Source organism: Ceratotherium simum, chromosome 19, assembly GCF_057802395.1.
Source record: "Ceratotherium simum simum isolate JZ-2026a chromosome 19, ASM5780239v1, whole genome shotgun sequence".
NCBI lineage: Eukaryota > Metazoa > Chordata > Mammalia > Perissodactyla > Rhinocerotidae > Ceratotherium > Ceratotherium simum.
The window spans coordinates 20,971,497-20,992,509 of record NC_141918.1 but is presented as its reverse complement, the minus strand read 5'-3'; the positions used below and the strand labels follow the sequence as shown (position 1 = coordinate 20,992,509).

Below are 21,013 nucleotides of genomic sequence, written 5' to 3'. Positions count from 1 at the left end.
CTGTTAGCTCTTATTGGTTGCATTTATTATATTATGCTTTTTCTATGTGGTGCAAAGTCCATCAATATACAACTTTCTTTAAATGTTGAGGCATAATATATTAGAAATATTACATGTACAGCTATGACTACCAGGAAAGTGATGTACAGGATGACATACCTTGTTTCATAATTGTCGGTTATGGGAGAAGCAAGAGCATATGAAGATTAGAAGTAAAACCTATATATAGTAGTCCAGTGAGTGTTCCTAGAAGCCTGCCCAAGTTATTAGGGAGGAACATACCTTAGCCACCAGGCTGGCAGGTAGCAGCAGTCTGGTGTAGGTTTCAGTGCCTCTCATGTGATAGATGCCTCAGTACATTTGGGTGTCTGTATAGGGGTGTGGGGGGGTGGGATTTGTTGATTTCCAACAAATCTTGGAAAGTGGGGCAAAAGAGCAGTCAGATGCAGGAATCCAGAAAGTGCTTCAACATAATGATGTGAGCCAAAGCGGGCAGGATGCCAGAGCTAAAATGGAAGCCTAAGAAGACCTGGATAACTGGGTATGTAAAAGTTTGGGTGTTTACATAGTGTAATGGTAGGTTTCTAAACACTTTCGAGGATGTTATTTCATATAGTCTTCACAATAAACCTAACGGTGAATATAGCAAATGATTATTCCTCTTCTTGACTCTTAAGAAAACGAAAAATTGGAGGTTACTCTATTTTTGGTGGTTTTTTTTTTTGGTGAGGAAGATTGGCCCTGGGCTAACATCCGCCGCCAATCTTCCTCTTATTTTATATGTGGGTCGCTGCCACAGCGTGGCTTGATGAGTGGTGTGTATGTCCGTGCCCGGGATCTGAACCCATGAACCCCGGGCTGCTGAAGCGGAGCATGCAAACTTAACCACTATACCACCGAGCCGGCCCCCTTCGTTTTTTTCAAGGTCACACAGCTCTGAGTAGCTTTGCTAATAACCAGCTGTGTTACCCAACACATTACTACTTTTGCCTCCATTTCCTCACTTATAAAATTGAAGTAATAGTTGTACCTAACTCATAGAGTGAGAAATAATGCTTTATAAAACACTTAGCATGGTGTGTGGCACATGGTGAATACCAATAAATGCTGGATGTTGCTATTGTTTCTACTATGAGAACTGCATATTTGAATAATTTGACATTCAGCAAGTTTTATTTTCTATACTATATTGCATGTTTTAGAATGTAAGTGGGCTGGTTATGCATGTGTATTTCCAAAATGATTTTAACCCATGTTAAGTTTGTCTTTGTCAAAACATTTGCCAAGTGTTGGGTGATTCTACATCTCGCGTGATACTTCTTTTTATTTTTGACCTGAAATCACTTTTTACCTTTTGTGCAATCAATTTATGTACTTTCATATTTTTCTACTGTGTAAGAAGGTAGAAAGTGGTTCATAAAATAGCCATGACATCTAGAACTATATTATATTCTTTATATATTTCATATATGTTTTGTGTTTTCTTTTAGCTTGTTATCGCTAGTGACAGAGCTTCTTTTAATATTTGTATTTTTGTAAATGTACCTTCAGCAGATGTACAGTCACATCTAATATAATAAATTTATTTTTCAGTAGTCTTTGTGTAGTTAGTTTTCTGGTCCAGAATATGTGATTTAAAAAATTACCTATAACTTCAAGGGGTATTTCTAACTATTTTGACTGTAGTGCAGAAATTTGATTCTTCCTCAGACTCCCATTACAGTAAATGCTTGGCATTTCCTGCATTTGCCACTCTGATTTCTTCATGTTTACAGAAACTATTATAAGGTCTTAAATTACTTTGTTGTGTGTTAAAATAGCAGTTAATCATTCTTTTTATCCAGACTGATGTTGCTTGAACATTCAAACCACGGAGCAGAAAGTATTTTGCATATTTCCAGGATATATAGCTTTTCTTCAAACCAAAACACTAAATGGATACACATTTCCAAGCCAAGTCTGCTTTTAGGTCAATGTCTACACTTAATTGGAACTTGTTTTTGCTGTGTTAACTCCTATCTTGGAGGATGTAGCCTCCAGTTTTAACTTTTAACCTAGAGGTTGTGTTTTTTCAGACGTCTGCCTCAGAACCCTGCAGTAACTCCTAGTTATACTCCCTGGTACTCAGCATTTTAGTTCTAGAGAGGTCAAAAGTGGTTCAGATTTGTTGGCCTTTGTCAGTATTGCCTTGAATGCATTATTTTGGTATCTTTTCTTGCAGGTTTTCCTAATAGAGAATTCTGGTGTTGCCCCAGCCTGTTGATGAGGCAAAGCTACATGTGGCTTTTCCAGCTCCTTTTATTAGGCTTGCTGAAATTTCTTCAACCCAAGTAGGGAGAGAGAAAATTTAATGTTTAAATTGTGTGTGTGTGTGTGTCTTTGTGCATCTTTGTGTGTAAGGGAAAAGTATGGGCTTCAGAGTGAGATTTAGGTTCAGATTATGGGGCTAGCTCTTCGTGGCTGTGTGACCTTTGGGCATATTATTTAACTTTCTTGCTATCAGCTTCATCCTCTATAAAGAGGATTAATGATACCTATCTCATGCAGTTGTTCTGATTTTTATTTAAAAGAATTTCTGATACATAGGAGATGATCAGAAATGATACCCCTTCCTCGGGAATAGGTTTTAGTTACTGAAGAAGATGACTATTTATTTAGAAATAGTAAGGAAAATCCATCCTACCCAAGTACATGTTATTTATTATTCTTTGAAACCAATATACTTTGAAAAAACTATAAATGGGTTGTGCAAATGGTGGTATTATTTTATGTGGACTCCAGTGTTGAAATGTACTCATGAACTTTGCTATGTTGATGTTGGCAGTTGAGTTAGTTGCCAAATGGATTTTAGTGGTTTGATATTCATCTTACTCAAAGCTAAAAGACCTGAAATGGTTCTCTAGCTGCTAGTTCAAGTTGAAAGCATCTCAGGCAGGTTTTTACACAGAGAGGACATAGCTGATATTTGGTTAGCTTTTATAAGAATTGCTTGCTGTGATATTCTTTCCCCAGGCTTTTGTACACTTTTTTTTGGTAATTCAAGTGGTATTAAGTAGTGCCTCATGATTTTCCAAGAATTCCAATGTAAAGCAGCAGAGTCCTAATGTTATATAATTTATACTTATAATTTTTACTTACTTATGTGTAGTTATGTGAAAAGAACTAAGATGTGGTCTTGCAACCAGTTTGATCTTTGTTGTAAAATTGCTTTAGGTACATGTACTAGCTGGTTCGGGATTTTGTATAGTTGTTTCAAGTGTCTGCTTCCCCTAGGTAAACTAAAACATCAGGAATGTTGGAATTAATGTAATATTTTTTCTTTTTTTAAGTACTGATTACTTTTCTTAATGGAATACTACTACTGTCGAAGGAAGTTTTCTGCCTTAGCTCCACTGGTTATTTTTCACTGCTTTCTCTTTAATTTAAGTCTAAGTATTATCCATGTATTTGTGTCTACTCTCAATTGGTTTGGCAGTAATATAAACAGAAACAGAAATAATATGATTGTACATTTAGTTTTAAATAATCATTATTAATTGCTGGGCATATTGCATAAATGCCTTCTATTTCAGATCACTAGGAAAATCTCCTAGTATTCCCCCCGCTTATATTTCTATTAAGGTCTAGAGATATCAAAATTTTCAATTGCATTAAGCAAAAAAAGGTGAGTAAATGATGAATCAAAATTTGAGGCGTACTGAATTCATGTTTTATTATTTTATGGAGAAGAATAACTTTTTATTGTTTATTATTGTGTACCATGTGAAAATGATTATGGATGTTTCTGGACCAAGGTACTAAGACTGTATCTGGCACAGTTTTGTATAGTAGCACAAGGCCTGTGTCTTTTTCTAAACAAGGAAAATATTTTAATTTAAAATACTACACATAGAAGTACAATGATGTACACCTGAAATTTTTACAATGTTATAAACCAATGTTACTGCAATAAACAAAAAATTTAAAAAAAATAAAATAAAATAAAAAAATAAAATACTACACATAAGCCAGATATACTTACTTTCGTCTTGATACATCCATGCCCTAAAGCTCTCGGGAGAAAATGGTTTAAAAAATTGTTTTCATGTCTAGATTGTAAGTAAAATCACTTGTCATAATGAGTTGCAAAATGTAGACCTTCATTCTGAAGCTGCCTGTTTCTCATTTGAATCTGACATATTAAAAAGCATATAATTAATGGTTGACATTAGTAATTAACATTAACTTTATGGTGCTTAATATGCCATCATTCATCCATCAAATAACCAGAAATGCATAATGTCTTAGCATAAAGGTTTTAATTATATAAAACAGTCCTTCAGTTTTCATATGGCATAAATATTAAAAGCCCCAAATGTATTTAAAGAATATTTTTGTAAGCGTTTGTTGGGTGTTAGCTATGTTTTTATTTCTTTTTAGGAGTATGCATCAACAATTGTGTCAGGAACTTCAAAAGGAGAATGTGGACCTAATTGTTCAGTCTTCATTATTAGCTAAAGAGTGCCACCTTGCTGCAGTTGCCAGTGCACTGTGGAGACATTTCTTTTCCTTTTTGAAGAGTCAGAGAATGTCACAGATAGTGCCTCTCTCACAACTTGCCGATGCAGCTGCAGGTCAGCGTTGTTAATTTGCTAATTAGTTTCTCATTTTGCAGACTGTCAGTTTTTTCTTCTATTTGCTTAGTAACAAACTCTTATTTTATTACGGTGTAATAAATATTTTGACAACCAGAAAGATGAAAAGAATTACCTAGTTTTAAATTAGGATTCTTTGTCTTGTTTATTATTTTCCTCTTAGTAAAGGTAAAAATTAAGTGATTATTTGCTAAAAATAAAAGATAATTTTCAATCTTAAAAATATTGAATGTATATCAACTTTTCTTATGCATGCAATATTTGGAAAGTAAAGTAATATTTGATTTCTTCTGGTTCAAGTAGTTTATTTTCAGATTATATGTGCAAATAATCTAGGTATAAGATGAAGTTGCTTGTATAAAGAGCAAAAGAATATAGCATGAATTCCACTTCAGCACCAAGCAGATGAGATCAGAATGACATCGAATATATAGAATGTTATTGTTCTGACTTCTACTAGATTCTATTTTAGGTTGTAATTTTTACTTAATTTGATTATTAGCCTAAGGACATGTCTTTAGGCTTTAAGGGACTCTAAATCACATGACATTGTAGGCAAGAATTTGAATATATGTGCATATATGCAGTTTTATAAGAAGTCATTGTCTTTCTCAAAGGGATATTTTGTCCAAAATATGTTAAGAAGTATTGGAATAGACAGAGATCAATATAGCGACTGTTTGTGTTTAAATGCAATTTATACGAAGGTATTTTTAATGTATTTAAATGTAATGATTTTAAAAACATAGGATCTGAACCAAGGTTTATTTTACCCTGGTGTGAATGAGGAAAGCTGAGCTAAAAGCACTACATAAAAGACCGAATGATATAAATTGTAAAAGATCTTGAATTCTGATAACACTTCCATAATTAAAACTTTACAATAATAGATTGAAGAATTGAGACCGGGCAACAGTTTTCCAACTACTGTAATATCTATGGAAATAAATATTGATATTCAATCAGTTTAACCAAGCAGTCATTACTAGCCGATAGGACTTATGTTTCTTTAATTCATCATCCCAACTTCCAGTCAGGGAACAAAAATGATACCAGACAGGTTTAGTCAGTGCTGTCCTAGGTGCTGAAAGTAAGTGGTATATAAATATAAAGCAAAATATGTGTGGGTTTTGGGTTTGTTTTGAAATAAAGACTTGATAGGTTAGAAGAGAAAAATCTCCTATATTGACAAAACAGTCATTAAGTACCCACTTTTACTGCCGGGGGGATATTCCAGTGGGGAAAAAGGGGTACAGTTCCTTTTCTCTTACATAAGCTACATGTTCTCGTGGAGCTTATAGTCTAGTGGGGGAGAGAACAATAAATAAGTAAAATGTGTAATATGTTATATGGTGATAAGTGCTGTGAAGAAAAATAAAAATATAGAAGAGGATAGGGATAGTGAAGGCCAGGGGCAGATTGTAATTTTAAATAAAGTAGTCAGGAAGGCCTGAGTAAGTACCATTTGAGCAAAAACCTAAAAGAGGTGAGAGACGGATGCTGTGCAGAAGTCCAGAGGCAAGAGCATGTCTGGTGTGTTTGAAGAACTATAGGGAAGCCGTAAAAGCTCATGTGGTATGAGAAAGGGAGAGAGAGTAGTCAGAGATGTGCTCAAGAGGTAATGGAGAGGTAGTTTGTGTTCTGCCTTGTATGCACTTGTAAAGACTTGCTTTTACTCTGAGGTTGAAGCTGTTGGAAAGTTTTGAGCAGAGGAGTGTTATGATCCTTCTGGCTGCTAGACTGCAAATAGATTATAGGGAGGCAAGGGGAGGAACAGGAAGGCCGGTTACGGAACTATTGCAACAACTCAGAGTTGAGCAGCTGGGGCTAAAGTGGTAGCAGCAGAGGTGGTGAGAAGTGTCAGACTTCTAGTCTGAAGGTAGAGAGAGTATTTTGAAGGTAGAGCTGACAAAATTTTCTAAATGGGTACAATATGGTACGTTAAATACATAAAAAGAGAATCCCCCATTTCCTGAGATGAGGAAAATTGTGGCAGGAGCAGATTTTATGAAGGAAGACTGAGATTCTCATATTGCACATATTTTTTTTAGATATCCCTTAAAATCCAAGTAGAGATGTTAAGGAGGCACTTGGATAATGAGCCTAGGGTTCAGGGAAGAGTTCCAAGCTGGAGATTTAAATTTGGAAACTTCATGTATGAATAGTCTTTAAAGCTATGAACTGGGTGAGATCACCAATAGAGTAAGTACTGGTGAAAAGAGAAGTGTGAGGACTGGGCCCTAGGATATTCCCGTGTTCAGATTTGTAGGCTAACGAGGAACCAAAAAGGAGACTGTAAAGAAGAGCCAATGAGGTGAGAGGAGAACCAAGAAAGTGTGGTGCCCTGGAAATCAAATGACAGAGCATTTCAAGGAAGGAGAAGTGATCAACAGTGCAATGCTGTTAATGGGTTAAGTAAGATAAGGCCTGAGAGTCGGTCATTGGATTTAGCAAGAGGGAGGTCACTAGTGACCTTGAAGAGGAGTTTTGGTTTAGTGGTAGAGGCAAAGGCCTGATTGAAGATGATTCAATAGAAAATGTAAGAAGAGGGATTACAGATGGCAAATGTAGGTGAATCTTTTTGAGTATCACTGTTTTTATTGTTGTTGTTGTTGTTGTTTTGCTGAGGAAGGTTCACCCTGAGCTAACATCCACTGCCAATCTTCTTCTTTTTGTATGTGAGCCGCCACCACAGCATGGGATGAGTGGTGTAGGTCTATGCCTGGGAACTGATCCCAGGCCACCAAAGCAGAGTGCGCCGAACTTAACCACTAGGCCACCAGGGCTGGCCCTGAGTATCACTGTTTAAGAGAAGTAGAAAAATGAGGATGTTAGGTAGAGGGGGAAGTGGGGTCAAAGATTTTTTTTAATAACATGAGAAAAATTTCAGACATATTTGTAATACTGACAGGAGTGTTCTGGAGTGAGGGAAAACTTGATGATGCAAGAGAGTCACTTGTGTTTTAATGTCCAAGAGAAATGGGATCCCATGAAGGCCTTGACTTCAGGTCACCCGTAGTAGAAGAAGAGAAGGCAGGGTAAATGGGCCCAGCTGGAAGCCACTGCGTAGATGTGGTGGGAGCTTGTGGTAGTTCCCTTCTGATGTTCCTCATTTCACTGTGAAGTAGTAAGTTCATTGGCTGAAGTGAGAATGGAGAGGAGGTGCTGGCTGATGACAGAGAGAGGAGAGAAGGTATATAATAGTCCTCTAGGAGAATTTAAGACTGAATGGACTAAAGAAATGTAGTAGGAATGCTGCCCAGCTCTAAGGGCCCACTTAAAGTTTGTAGTCATAAATTTAAAGTGACATCAGTCAGCATGGTTGCTCACCAGCCATTTATACTGACTGGTGCATGTGCATGTGGGGAGAAGACCAAGGGTTGGAATTAAACAGATGGTGGGGTTTTTTTTCCAGGCAAGTATAGCTAATAAGTAAGGAGGAAGGGAGTTGATCGTTTACATAAATGAGTATAATAATGGATGATGCAGTCAAGCTGCCTGAAAAGGGAAAGGAAGACGCTAAGGCAATGAGGAACAGGGAAAAAGTTGTAGGATCAAAGACTTATGGGTCCTGGTAGAATCCGAGAATTATTGGAGTTGGGGACCTAGAGGAGGAGAGTTGCAAAGCTATTTTGGTGCCAGAAAGTGGTGTCCTTAAAGTTGAAATTATAGAGAAATTGTACTTATTGGCAATGCCAAGGTCTCTCGGTATCACCGTGGGAGTGAATGGCTGAAGCAGAGTGGAAGATAGATTCCTTAGAGGAAAGGAGTTCAGGAAACTGAGATGCCAGGGTATTGGAAGAAAAATCATCAAGGATTATGACAGGAGTGCTGTTAGAGAGAATGGTAGTGAGCTACAATCTTCACGGAATGAGGAGGGGTAAACTAGGAAACAGGAGGGGAATGCAACAAAGAGAGTTAGTGGCCGGTATAATCTGATGACATGAGATTCAAAGCTAGAGGTTTTGGGCAGGAGGAAGGGAGAATGATCTAGAACAGCAATGTGGACCAAGGAGTAAACCTACCCCATCTGTAGGTCAAGTGGTAGGAGAAGAGTGGAAGAATAAAAGCCACCATTTGAGAGAGCTGCATAGGAGGTAGTGCTTAATAAGCAATTTATTGACAAACATAAATTAATATAGTACAAATTAAGTTGGGGAATTCCCAGGAAATCATAAACTGTATTTGTTTAACATGGTTAACTAAGGAATTCTAGTTCCTAGGCTTAGTGGGTTCTGGAGTGTCATTGATTATTTGTAGGAGATCACTGTTTAATAGAAGAGAATGTCCAGTGTCTAAGGTAAAAGGGAACTCTTCATCTGTGGTAGGTGGCAAGTAAATTAGCTTGATTAGAGAAAAGTAGATGCTAGAAATATTTTTTCAAATGGGTTTTTTGAATGAGGTGAGGGAGGCACATTAGCAGAAACATCAGGTTTAGAATTTGCAATTTGAGGGAGCCATTATAGATTCACTGTGATAAAGGTGAGATAGATTATCTTAGACCCTTTCTTGGAGATCTAAATGATTGCTGTAGAGGGCCGGCTCTGTGGCTTAGCGGTTAAGTGTGCGCGCTCTGATGCTGGCGACCTGGGTTCGGATCCCGGAAGCACCCCGAGGCACCACTTCTCCGTCCAGCGCGAGGCCGAGTCCCACGTACAGCAACTAGAAGGATGTGAATCTATGACATACAACTATCTACTGGGGCTTTGGGGGGAAAAAACTGAATAAATAAAATCTTTAAATGATTGCTGTAGAAATTTCTTTGACAACGTGAATTTAGTTCAGTTTTAGCTTTTTGTTAGTTCTACATTTCTAAATGTAACATTTTGATATTTAGTGCTGAAATTTTTTTACTACTCTTGATAATAATTTTGGGAGGGGAGTTTTTAAAAATTTCTCACCATAAGTTTCTCTCATTTTAAATCTAGATTTTACTTTGCTAGCAATGGACATGCCCAGCACAGCTCCATCCGATCTTCAGCCTCAGCCAGTTATCTCAATGATACAACTTTTTGGTTGGGATGATATCCTCTGGCCCCAAGTTGTAGCAAGATATTTAAGTCATTTCTTACAAAATAGGTAAGTGGTTTTGTTTCAGTTATGCACATTAATGTAAATGATAGATCAGTACACTAGGAAAGTAAAAATTTTCACAAATGAAAACTGATCTTTACTATGTATACTCTCACTTGGGCAGTTTTTTGCTTTTGGAAGTATCAGCATTTTGACAGTAGTAATAGTAGGAAAGCTCATTTGTGTTTCATGGCCTGCTTTTTTAAAAAAATGTTGATGCTTAACCCCTTTTTAAAAACTGTTTTTGTGCGACTGCCTTATTCTCATCCTGAAATGACCTTTCTACCCTCAGCATTGTGAAAGAAATTAAACAATTAATATTGCTGAATCTTTAAGACACTGGTATATTATTGTCATTTCAGATTTACTGATAGCTTTCCTTTTCAGAGCTAGATTTTTAAAGATTTGACTCTTGTGCAATCGTAAACAAGACATTCCACCACCGTGAACACTGGTTTCCGTATTTATAAGAATCTCCTGCCACATTATGTAAGAGATCTGAAGAAACCTAATAGAATATACAGTAAATAAGTTAAAATAGAAATAGTGTAGTGTAAGAGGAAGATTTGAATAAGAATATCAAGATGAAGCAAAATAAAATAAATACACAAACCTAAGAGACCAATGTAGTTCTTGTCCAAGGTGCCAGGCAGTGGAAATGAAGAGTGGTGCAGTTGGTGAGGTAGTCTTCTCATAAGGAAGTTCATTAACCAGAGTCATTAAGTCTTTTTCTCATTGGCTTTTAGTTGTCAAGTAAGGGAGTTCAACTTCAATTTGATTACTTTTAGGATCCCTTCTAGCTTGAGAATTCTGTAATAACAAAAATTTATATTATTTATTAAACACTTTTGCCAAAATTATCTGAAATAATTTTAGCCTTTAAAATCATATTGGGCGCCGACCCTGTGGCTTGGCAGTTAAGTGCGCACGTTCTGCTGCTGGCAGCCCGGGTTCGGATCCCGGGGACGCACTGATGCACCGCTTCTCCGGCCATGCTGAGGCCGCGTCCCACATAGAGCAACTAGAAGGATGTGCAGCTATGACATACAACTATCTACTGGGGCTTTGGGGGAAAAAAATAAATAAATAAAATTATTTAAAAAAAAAAATCATATTGGTATTAGTATTAGTATTAGTAACAGTTGAAGAAACTAAAATGCAAAGATGTCAGATAGCTTTGGGAAGGTTGTACAGGTAATAAATGACCAATCTGAGTTCTTCTGTATTGTGTATTCTTATTTTATTTTATTTTATTTTTTTGGTGAGGAAGATTAGCCCTGAGCTAACACCTGTTGCCAATCCTCCTCTTTTTTTGCTGAGGAAGATTGGCCCTGGGCTAACATCCATGCCCATCTTCCTCTACTTTATAGGTAGAACGCCTGCTGCAGCATGGCTTAATAAGCAGTGCGTAGGTCTGTGCCTGGGATCCAAGCCTGCGAACCCCAGGCTGCCGGAGCGGAGCATGTGAACTTAACCACTACGCCACTGGGCCGGCCCCTGTGTATTCTTTTTATGACAACTTGTATTTAAAGGATTTCAAAATAGTATTTTTCGAGTTATGATTTATATGTATTTTTTTAAATTTCTGACTTTGCATAACAATTTATGGTTAACTTAAGACCATCCTCATCCTCTCTACTCCCACTTAGGAAATGATTAGAAATCAGACTTAGCCAGGCCTTTGGCTTTGTAGAAAGAATTTAAAAAAAAATTCTGTCTGATGTTATTTTGGAATTCTTTAACGACTGCCTGTGGGATAGGGGAGCAGAAAAGGAGAGGATGGGAATGGGATTGGTCAGGAGATCCACATAGAATATTTTATCTTTAACTTCTTTCTTACATATATGATCATGACTGCTTCTCTGTTATTTACTCTAAGGGTCTCTGTTTTTTATTCTACTTGCTACTTCCTTCATTATCTCACCTAGCTAGTTATAATCTCCTTCCTTGCTTTTCCCATTTTAACCATATTCTTCCTTACCTCTCTCCCTTGGCGTAAGCCTACACATATGCCGTCAGTGGAAAAAGGAAAATTAAGAATTAGAACATTGCAAATGAAAGCAATAATGCTTATCTAAAATAGCCTTTTGTGTGTATCTGTGGTATTCATTTTCAGCAATGCATGTCTGCGTTAGTGGGTTTGTCTGTAAAATAAGTGAGGCCAAGAAGTGGGGAATGTTAGAATGTTTTTCTTTATTTCTTAATCTCTATACTCAGGGAACATACTGTCAGGGTTTTGTTTTTATTTTTGTTTTTAATACCCATCAACTTATTTTTACAGCATGTTATGTGAAGCACTTTCTCATTCATCTTTCCAAGCTTTAACTATAAGATCATGGATCCGTTGCATTTTGCAAATGTATGTGAAAAACCTCTCTGTGCCTGATGATGTGTTCATTGATTTAAGTCCTGAACAGGCAGTTGGTAAGTATTGTAGCCCTTTTGCTTTCTGGATAGATAAATATATTTAAAATTTCCTGTTTTGTTGCATAAATTAATATAAAAGATACAAAATATATTTGTAATTATGTATGAATATAAACAAATTTATTTCTGTTCACAGCCTGTTTCTTTTTCTTGATATTTTCCTGGTACTATATATGACAAATTTCTCTTCTGTAAAGATAAGAGAACTTGTTTCCTTGGAAGCCAGGAACAAAAACTTGCTCTCAGGTGATAGGCCTGATCATAAAAAAAAGTGGAAATATGAAGTAAATAAGTAGATATCACACTGTGAGCACCCTAAAAAGAAAAATACCCAATTAGAATAATTCTTTCCCATGTTATATTAGATATTTTGCCTTTCTTTTGCTTTAATATTAGTCAGTGAGTGATACTTGTACTTTTTTTTTTTTTAATATCCTGTACTGGTCTGGTTGTCTATAGGACATGCCATTTCCTAAAGCTATTCTTTATGGTCATTTACAAATCACGCAAAGACTAGACTGAAAAAACGCTCCACATTTGCTTTGATATCTTATTACATCAGTTGGCTTTACATGAATAACTTTTGGGGATAGAATGTTCGTGAGTACATATTTGTTGGTTTTTAAATAAAACCTTCCTTAGTGAGAGAAACTTAATTCAAAGTTTTTAATTATAAGGAAATTTGAATTTTAAAAGAAAGCATGTCATAAGTGAAGAATGCTAGGGCCGCCCCGTGGCTTAGCGGTTAAGTGCGTGCGCTCCTCTACTGGCGGCCTAGGTTCGGATCCCAGGCGCGCACCGACGCACCGCTTCTCCGGCCATGCTGAGGCCACGTCCCATGTACAGCAACTAGAAGGATGTGCAGCTATGACATACAACTATCTACTGGGGCTTTGGGGAAAAAAAAAAAGGAGGAAGATTGGCAATAGATGTTAGCTCAGAGCTAGTCTTCCTCAGCAAAAAGAGGAGGATTAGCACGGATGTTAGCTCAGGGCTGATCTTCCTCACAAAAAAAAAAAAAGAATTTAAAAGAATGCTACATTCTCTGCTCTCTCCCACGTATATATATATATAAAATATAAATTTATGTAATAACATATAAATATTATTATTTTAACAGAAAAAGAGTACATGGAACAGTTGACTGAATTGACAAGGTTGCTATTTAAACTCTCAGAAGTAAAGAATATCTTCTCAGAGGCTCAAGTTGAATATTTACCCATCCCAGAAGACCCTAGAAAAGCACTTGTTCGATTCCTTGAGGTATTTTCATTTATTATATAATTATATATAATTGTCCAGATCAGTTACAATTATTTTTCAAAAAAAAACTTGAAGTGTTCGTAAAATTTTTCTATAAAATGAATTCTTTTAAGTTGAATCATACTATTGGTTGCCTGCTATTATAAAATTCTGGAGAAATAAAAATGTGAATCTAAACTATAGTACAATTCACTCTTACGGACAGCGGAAGAATTACATTTAATGAAAAATAGAAAGAGTAAAGAATGCTATATAAAAGCCTTACTCTAAGGCTGATCTAAATTGTAAGAATTTCGTATTGCTCAAATTGCTGTATAACAATATTCTTCAGGTGCGTGGGAACTAAATTTCCTTATATATGGTCCATAATAGTTCCAACGTAATGTTTGCCACCTTGTAGCAAACAGTGTAAATTTTACAGTGAAATTTTAGTGTATTTAGTGTAAGTACCAACTACTTCGTATCATAGTGTGGTTGGGGTTTTAAAATCCAGTCCGTTCATTTTGTTTTGTCTCCATAAAAAATAGTCCCATTCAACATTTTAAATTATTAATTTTTTAGGAATCTATCTTATGTGAATAGTCTTTGCTTTATAGCCTAGTTGAGGTGGTTAATGTGTTTGAATTAGTGTTTTTGTAAACTATTCACAGTAAAAGTTGGTTTATTTTCCCACAGAGTGGTTGATATTAACTGCGGTGAAAATAGTTGCAACCCATAAGCTCTTTCCATAAATGTGAATTCTTTCATTGGTTTCCATTAAGTTAAAGCATAATTGTACAACTATTAAGTTAAAGCACAATTAGGGATGTCATATAAATCCTAAAAATATTTAGTAATAGTGTGTGCAGATATAAAATACACATTTCTGTTGAGCCTTTTATTTAGTTGTTGATTGGATCCTAACCTGTAATTAATTAAACACCTGTGCTAGCAACCATACTGGACCAGAAAGGGAGGTAGAAATCATGCTCTCCACTGATCATTTTCAAAGGCTCTCCTAATTTCATCCAATCCAAATTAATTGCTCTTCATCACTCAGTAAATAATAGTTGTTTGCTAAATGCTAAATAGTATTATGCTAGGATTTCTCAGAGATTTGAAGAACCAAAAGAAGTAGTCCTTGATCTTAGAGAACTTTTACTTATCTGAGAATACAAGATATACACAAAGGTTAAAATAATAATATAAGACAGTATATGCTAAGTGTCAATTAGTTGATAGATTTATTAGTAGGTTAAGAATTCAGAGCATTTGGTATAAGAAGTTTTGATTTTATCCTGTGAACAGTGTGAAGGCTTTATAAATTTTTAAGTAGATCTGATTTGATCAAATGTCTTTTTAAGAGAATTAGTAACAATAAAGTAGGTTAAAGGTGAGAAGAACTATTGGCCAGAAACTAGTGAGATTTAGGAGGAATTGAAGATTGAATTATGGGATTTTTGAGTGAATATGAAGTAAATACTGTGTTTAACTAGAAGAATGAGATAGCTTAAGGAGAAATAGGAACATCGTGAGAGGGTAGGGGAGAAGTAGGTGAGGAGTTCAGTTTTAAACTTATTTAGTTTAAGGTTGTGTCTCAGGCCCCCCAGATCATCCTCAGGTGCTGTGTACACTTGGAAGACTCACAGAAATCAGCGTATAGTTGTACTACAGCTCTGACTTATTTACAGTGAAAGGAATCAAACCACAATCAGCAAAGAGAGAAAGTATCTGGGCTGAAGTCTGGAGAAACCAGACACAGCTTCCAGGAGTCCTGTCCCAGATGTTACACTGGACATGCTGAAGTCTTCCAGCAAGGAACTGTGCCCACACACGTGAAATGTTCTCTACCACGGAAGCTCATTAGCGACTCAGTGCCCAGGGTTTTTAATGGGGGCTGGTCACATGGGCCCCCTTTGCCTTGCACTTACAAAATTCTAGACTCCCAGAAGGGAAGCAGATATTCAGCATAAACTATACTGTTTGCGCAAACAGTTTAGGCTCAATGAGCCATTCTTATCAGGAAATGGTGGGAAAAATCTAAGGTCCCAAACACCAGCCAAGGGCCAACTTTGCAAGTATCCTTTTTAAGGATAGCAGTCTTGGGCCTGCCATGTTAACTTGTGTGCACAAAAATGATAATATGGCACGTAAATATTGATAGTCAAGGCACAGAGAAATACACATCTCGCAGTTTAGGAGGGATAAGGCTAAACATAGAGAAATATTGAGATCTAGGGCACTGGTTCTCAAAAGTGTGTTTCATAGAGCTCTGGGGGTTATTGATACCTTTTCAGGTGTCCTACAAGCTCAAAAGCATATTGACATTTGCACAAAAAGTGCAAAATCTTTAGCACAAATCAACACCATGGCCTAAGATTATACCAGTAGTCATTATAATTTCATTGCCATGCAATCACAGAAAAAAATGCCAGTTTCATTTAAGAATATCCTTAATGAAGCAGTAAAATTATAAATTTTATTAAATTTTGACCCTTGAATACATGCCCTTTTAATGTTCTGTGAATGACAATAGAAAGTGTACTTACAGTACTTTAGCTGTGTTCCAAAGCAAGATGGTATCTAAATAAAAAGCACTTGTGTGAGCGTTTGAGTCGCAAGATGCACTGACTGCTTTCATCGTGAAAGAACAACTGACAAAGTATGGTTATTCAGACTTGGGTACGTGGCAGACATTTTCTCAAAAGTGAATAAAATGAGCCTCTCACTACAAAGAACACACCTGATGGCGTTTATTACTAATAACATAATTTGAGCTTTTAAGAAAATGAGAATTTGGGGAAATTTATGTTTGTCATCATGAGCTTAAGAGTTTCTTGATGTTTAAAGACTTCTGATGACGTCGGTGGTGGTATTAATGAATATGGTTTTTTTTTAATATAGATAATGAAATATATCAACATTGGGAAGCTATATAACTCAGTGAACCAAAATTTTCCAAATGACCAACACCAGCTTTTTAAAAAGCATGCATGGGTATAAAACATTCGTTCAAAGAGCAAGATAGACCAGTGGCTTTTAATGTAGCAGAATACAAAATGTTCATGGATTCCATATTATAACTAACCTTTAAGAAATACCCTTGTCAAGTTTTGGTATAATATCAAAGGGGAATTCCCACAGTTATCTGAAAAATCTTTTAAAATACTTCTTCCTCTTCTAGCTGCATATATTTTTGAGACTGAATTGTTTTCATCTGCAACTAAATTGTTTTCCTCTGCAACATATTGCAACAGATTGTATGCAGAGGCAGATGTGAGAATCTAGCTGTCTTCTATTAAGCCAGACATTAAAGAGATTTGCAAAAATATTTTTTAAATGCCACTTCTAAATTTTTTTTTTGTTCTGGAAAATAAAGTTATTTTTCACTAAAAATATGTGACTTATGTTAACTTAATGTCTATTATTTTTAAATGAACTAATAATTTGTTTTTTTCTTTTAGTTTCTAATATGGTAAATATCAATAGATATAACCCAAATAGTAATAAGCTCTTAAGAGCCTCAATTTTTAAGTGTGTAAAAGGGAACTAAAACCAAAATGCTTGAGAATTTCTGATCTAGGGAAAGAAGTGTAGACAACAAAGGGCAGAGAGCTAAAGCGAAAAGAGGGTTCGTCAAGTGTCTCTCTTGTTGTTCTCATCTGTCCACCTCACAGTCAATCACTCAAGTTCACTGGGTTCTTTATTTTTTCCTCCATTCCACATTTTATTGTCAGCACGGCTAACTTAAGATCACCTTGGATAACTTATCTTAAGCCCTCATTTCAAAGTTTCTCCAGTAGTCTTTCAGTGACCTTCACTTCTGCTCTACTTCATCCGCCCACTCCCATGACCAACCTTGAGCCATGGCATCACTTGGAGCATTTTAAAGCTCTTTGACTATCACCACCTGCCTCCAGCTCTCTGAGGGACCTCATCATGACCTTCCACTCCTTTTTCTCCAAGTGCAACATCCTCTCAACATCCACTTCCTTCCCTATCCACCTTAATTAGACCCCTTGGGGGCCTCACTTCAACTGCTGTCACCAACACCCTCACAATCTTCCACCCTTTGTCTTTCAGTGACACCCACAAACCCTCTCAACCTAGGATGGGTGCAACCACTTGCTTTCTTTCTTTTGTCTTATCTGCTGAGAGCCGCAGGAGAAAAATCATATAATTATGTATATTGGTGCCATTTATGTCCAATTTAGGTCATTGAAATCCACTGTAAGTTTCCAATAATGGTTTGAAACTTGACTACTCTTCTCAAACCTCCTAACCTGTCTCTAGCCAGTCTTCTCTTGATTCTTTTTGTGACTTCTCACCTTTCCTCAACTTACTTTTTCATTTATTTCCCTTTCTCTTCACACTTCACTGTTCTTCTCTTACTGCCTCACCTCACATTTCTCTCTATTATCTCCCCATTTTGCCATCTCTACCCTTTGTGCCTAATCCTTTCCTATGAGAAAGTTAAGCTGGCATCTAATGGCTTGCAAAGAAAATTCTGGGGAAGAAATCAATTCATATCACAAAGCTGAACTATACAGAGGTCTTATTTGTAAGAAGTTGGTCACCTTGCTTGTAGGTCTTCCTTGTAAGAATTTGGGGATCTGAAATTCCCAGTCGTAGAGTAGACTAGGATGTTTGGAAGTCTTGATGTGATTTGGTTATAAGCTTCTTTTGTATCAGTTCCATGTATCTTTTTGCTAACACTTTGCTGAGTCAGACCTTGTGTGAATAATTACTGGTGAATTGATTTTTTTATTCTTCTTTTAACCTTTATTTTAATTATAAAAGGCAAGACTTAATTCTTTTCACTTGCTTTTTAATTCCTATAAACATTTATTGGAAAGTTAAGGATGAAGGCTTAAATGTGTGTGTGTGTGTGTGTGTGTGTGTGTATGTGTGTATAGTGAGAGAGAAATTATCTTTATTTTTCAAAGTCTGTATTGTATAAAACTTGGAAAGGTAAATCGTGTTTTTTCTTATTTATAGGCTGTTGGTATAACTTATGGGAATCTGCAGAAACTTTCTGATAAATCTGCCATGGTCACAAAGTCTTTAGAATACCTTGGTGAAATATTAAAATACATAAAACCTTATTTGGGAAAAAAAATTTCCAGTGCAGGGCTGCAACTGACTTATAGGATGATGGGTATGTATTCCTGACATTATTAAAACTTCCTTGGGTTGAGCCTATAGTATCATGATGGATAGGAATATACTAATACACTGGCTAAATCACTGTTCTCCGTACAATCATGAGAATAATCTGAAAGACAATGATTTAGCTTAAAATAATTCATGTAGGCTTTCCAGTGTATCTCTGTCTTGCCCCACCTTCTTTCAGAACTTTTCTTGTTATGCTTGTGTTAATATTAAAATTAATTATGATCAGTACTGAAAATATGTCAACACCAATTTGCTATCAGTAGTCTGTTGAGAGTCACTCACATTGTGAATACCTGGATAACTAAAATGGACTTTTTTTTAATGCTTATTGTGCTTTGTTAGAATTTAAAATATCAGAAAACCATCACTTTGTTCTATTTTTATGGTCTGCTCTGAATGAAGGAGGTCAGGAAAGAATTTATTACAGTACTAAAGATATTTATGCTTCAAATCTTGTTTCTCACATTACTATGTTTTCTCCTTTCAAAAAGAAATCTTTCTCTGTGCCTATTCTATAACAACAGAGTTCATCCTTCTTTAGGAAGTCAGTAATTTGAATACCTTTGTTCACTAAAACCATGTTGCTAACCAAAAATAGGAACTGGATAAAGGGAAATGAAAAGGATTTCCTTAGAAGTTTTTGTACAGAATTTAAGTTTTTTGGGGTTTTTTTATTTCTCTGTGGCCAAAACCTTATATCTGTTCCCTTTGATCTTGTGAACACATGAATAAACCTGATTTGGGCTGTCTGAAACCTTTTATCTTTGTTGTGAAAGATAAAGGAGAATACGAAAATGTGTAAATATGGATGATGTAGAATATAGTGAAAGCTATAGTAGCAATTCAGGCATCTTAATTTTAGAGAAAAATACGTGAGAATTTATTATAAATTTAACATAGTAAAATGTAAATTAATAAATATTTCAGCACTTAGGCTTATAATTTATTAGTCTCTATTAGATTTTTGCCAAGCTAAATGTGTGATTTCTGGATATATTTTTATTTTACAAAATATGTGATAGTCTTATCAGGAACTACAAAATCATATTTGGATTGGTGATACGTAGACCTTATAAAGAATTGGGGGCCTTCTTTGTTTTGTTACATGGTTGATTTTTGACTTAGCGGCAGGTGGATCTGTATTGCTTCCTTTCCTCTAGCTCTCAGAGACTGGGAATAGAGTATACTGCTACAGCATTGCCCATTTATTCATTAGAAATTAGGAACAGATAACTTACTGTCTTCTATATGTAAAAGGTTTAGAACAAAATAGAGAAAGAGCAAGTATAAACTTTTGAGAGGTCAAACTTGTTTTAAGTGTGTGGGGTTGGTAGCTCCTATCCACTTGAGGGAAAGAGGGTTAACCACTGAAGCTCTGTGCTTTATTTACCTTGCCAGTTCCCAATGGGGGATACCTCTGCTGTTCACTTGCAAGGCTGCTGGCGAAAGGCACAAAATGTTGATAAAATCACACTTCAGAGTAAGGCATCTGGGGTCTTAATTGTAGCTCCATAATTTCTCAGAAAGCAGGATTGAGCCATCAGTAATATCTTCAACTTTCCTCCTCTTTACATCATTTTTTTGGTTTTTCTCATTCTTTATATCTCTTACTTTTCTGTTTCCATACCTTGCCTTTTGATCACCCTTCTCTCACTGTCGTTCTTCCCCTTCCTTTTGTCTTTGTAACTGAAATTCGACCCATGACCCTTCAGTGCCCAGCCTAGATGTCCCACCTTTCCCACTCTCCCAAGTAGACTTGATGTCCCTGACTGAGGTTCATCTGTCCTTCTCTTATGATATTTTTCATAGCTTACCATTTATTGTAATTATTTGTGTACTCAGCATGTCTCTGCAAAGTTTTAAAGTTACTCATGGTAATGGCCATATCTTTTGAACTTTTTATTCCCATTGTCATGTTGTATTTTGAACAAATAAGAACATTTACTGAGTATGTATCAGGCATTGGATTGAGAATCGGGGATACATCAGTTAAAGAGCTTCTCCATTGTAGGACATGGCATATACTAAATAAATATTTCTGGAATTTACTAGTTTTATAAACGTAACTAATAGTGCATAATGTATTTTTTAATGTTTCTAAATGACCAAAGTTACTTTCTAATTATAAATACATTTTTAAAATATATATTGTAATGATCCCAATCCTTTTTTTTTTTGAAGGTATACTATATACCTGGAGTAGAAAATAAGCAAATACATAAGAACTCTTGTAGTGCTGCTCTCTTTCGATTGTGGGAGTATGTTCCTCACAGTTTTTCTATATTTTCAGCTTCATCAGTAAATAAGTAATATGTTTAGAGCCAAGAAGAAGACTTAGTTTACAAAGCTACTCTATTTAAACCTTTCCCAAAGTGTTTTACTTTAAAATTGCTTTCTCTTTGCACTTTTTTTTTTTACTTGAATGGGCGCTTTAATAAAGAAGATGTATAAGTGGACAATAA

At 35.9% G+C, this 21,013-nt stretch overlaps 1 protein-coding gene across 2 annotated transcripts in view; it reads left to right on the top strand.

Moving 5' to 3' along the window:
• MMS22L (MMS22 like, DNA repair protein) overlaps positions 1 to 21,013 on the top strand; it is a 133,156-nt gene that overhangs the window by 88,108 nt on the left and 24,035 nt on the right. For both annotated transcript variants that reach the window (XM_004422141.3, XM_087443906.1), the window contains exons 15-19: positions 4,420 to 4,613; positions 9,563 to 9,713; positions 11,989 to 12,131; positions 13,255 to 13,397; positions 18,375 to 18,534. In XM_004422141.3, coding sequence (XP_004422198.1) covers positions 4,420 to 4,613; positions 9,563 to 9,713; positions 11,989 to 12,131; positions 13,255 to 13,397; positions 18,375 to 18,534 — 791 coding nt within the window. The remainder of the gene's footprint in view (positions 1 to 4,419; positions 4,614 to 9,562; positions 9,714 to 11,988; positions 12,132 to 13,254; positions 13,398 to 18,374; positions 18,535 to 21,013) is intronic.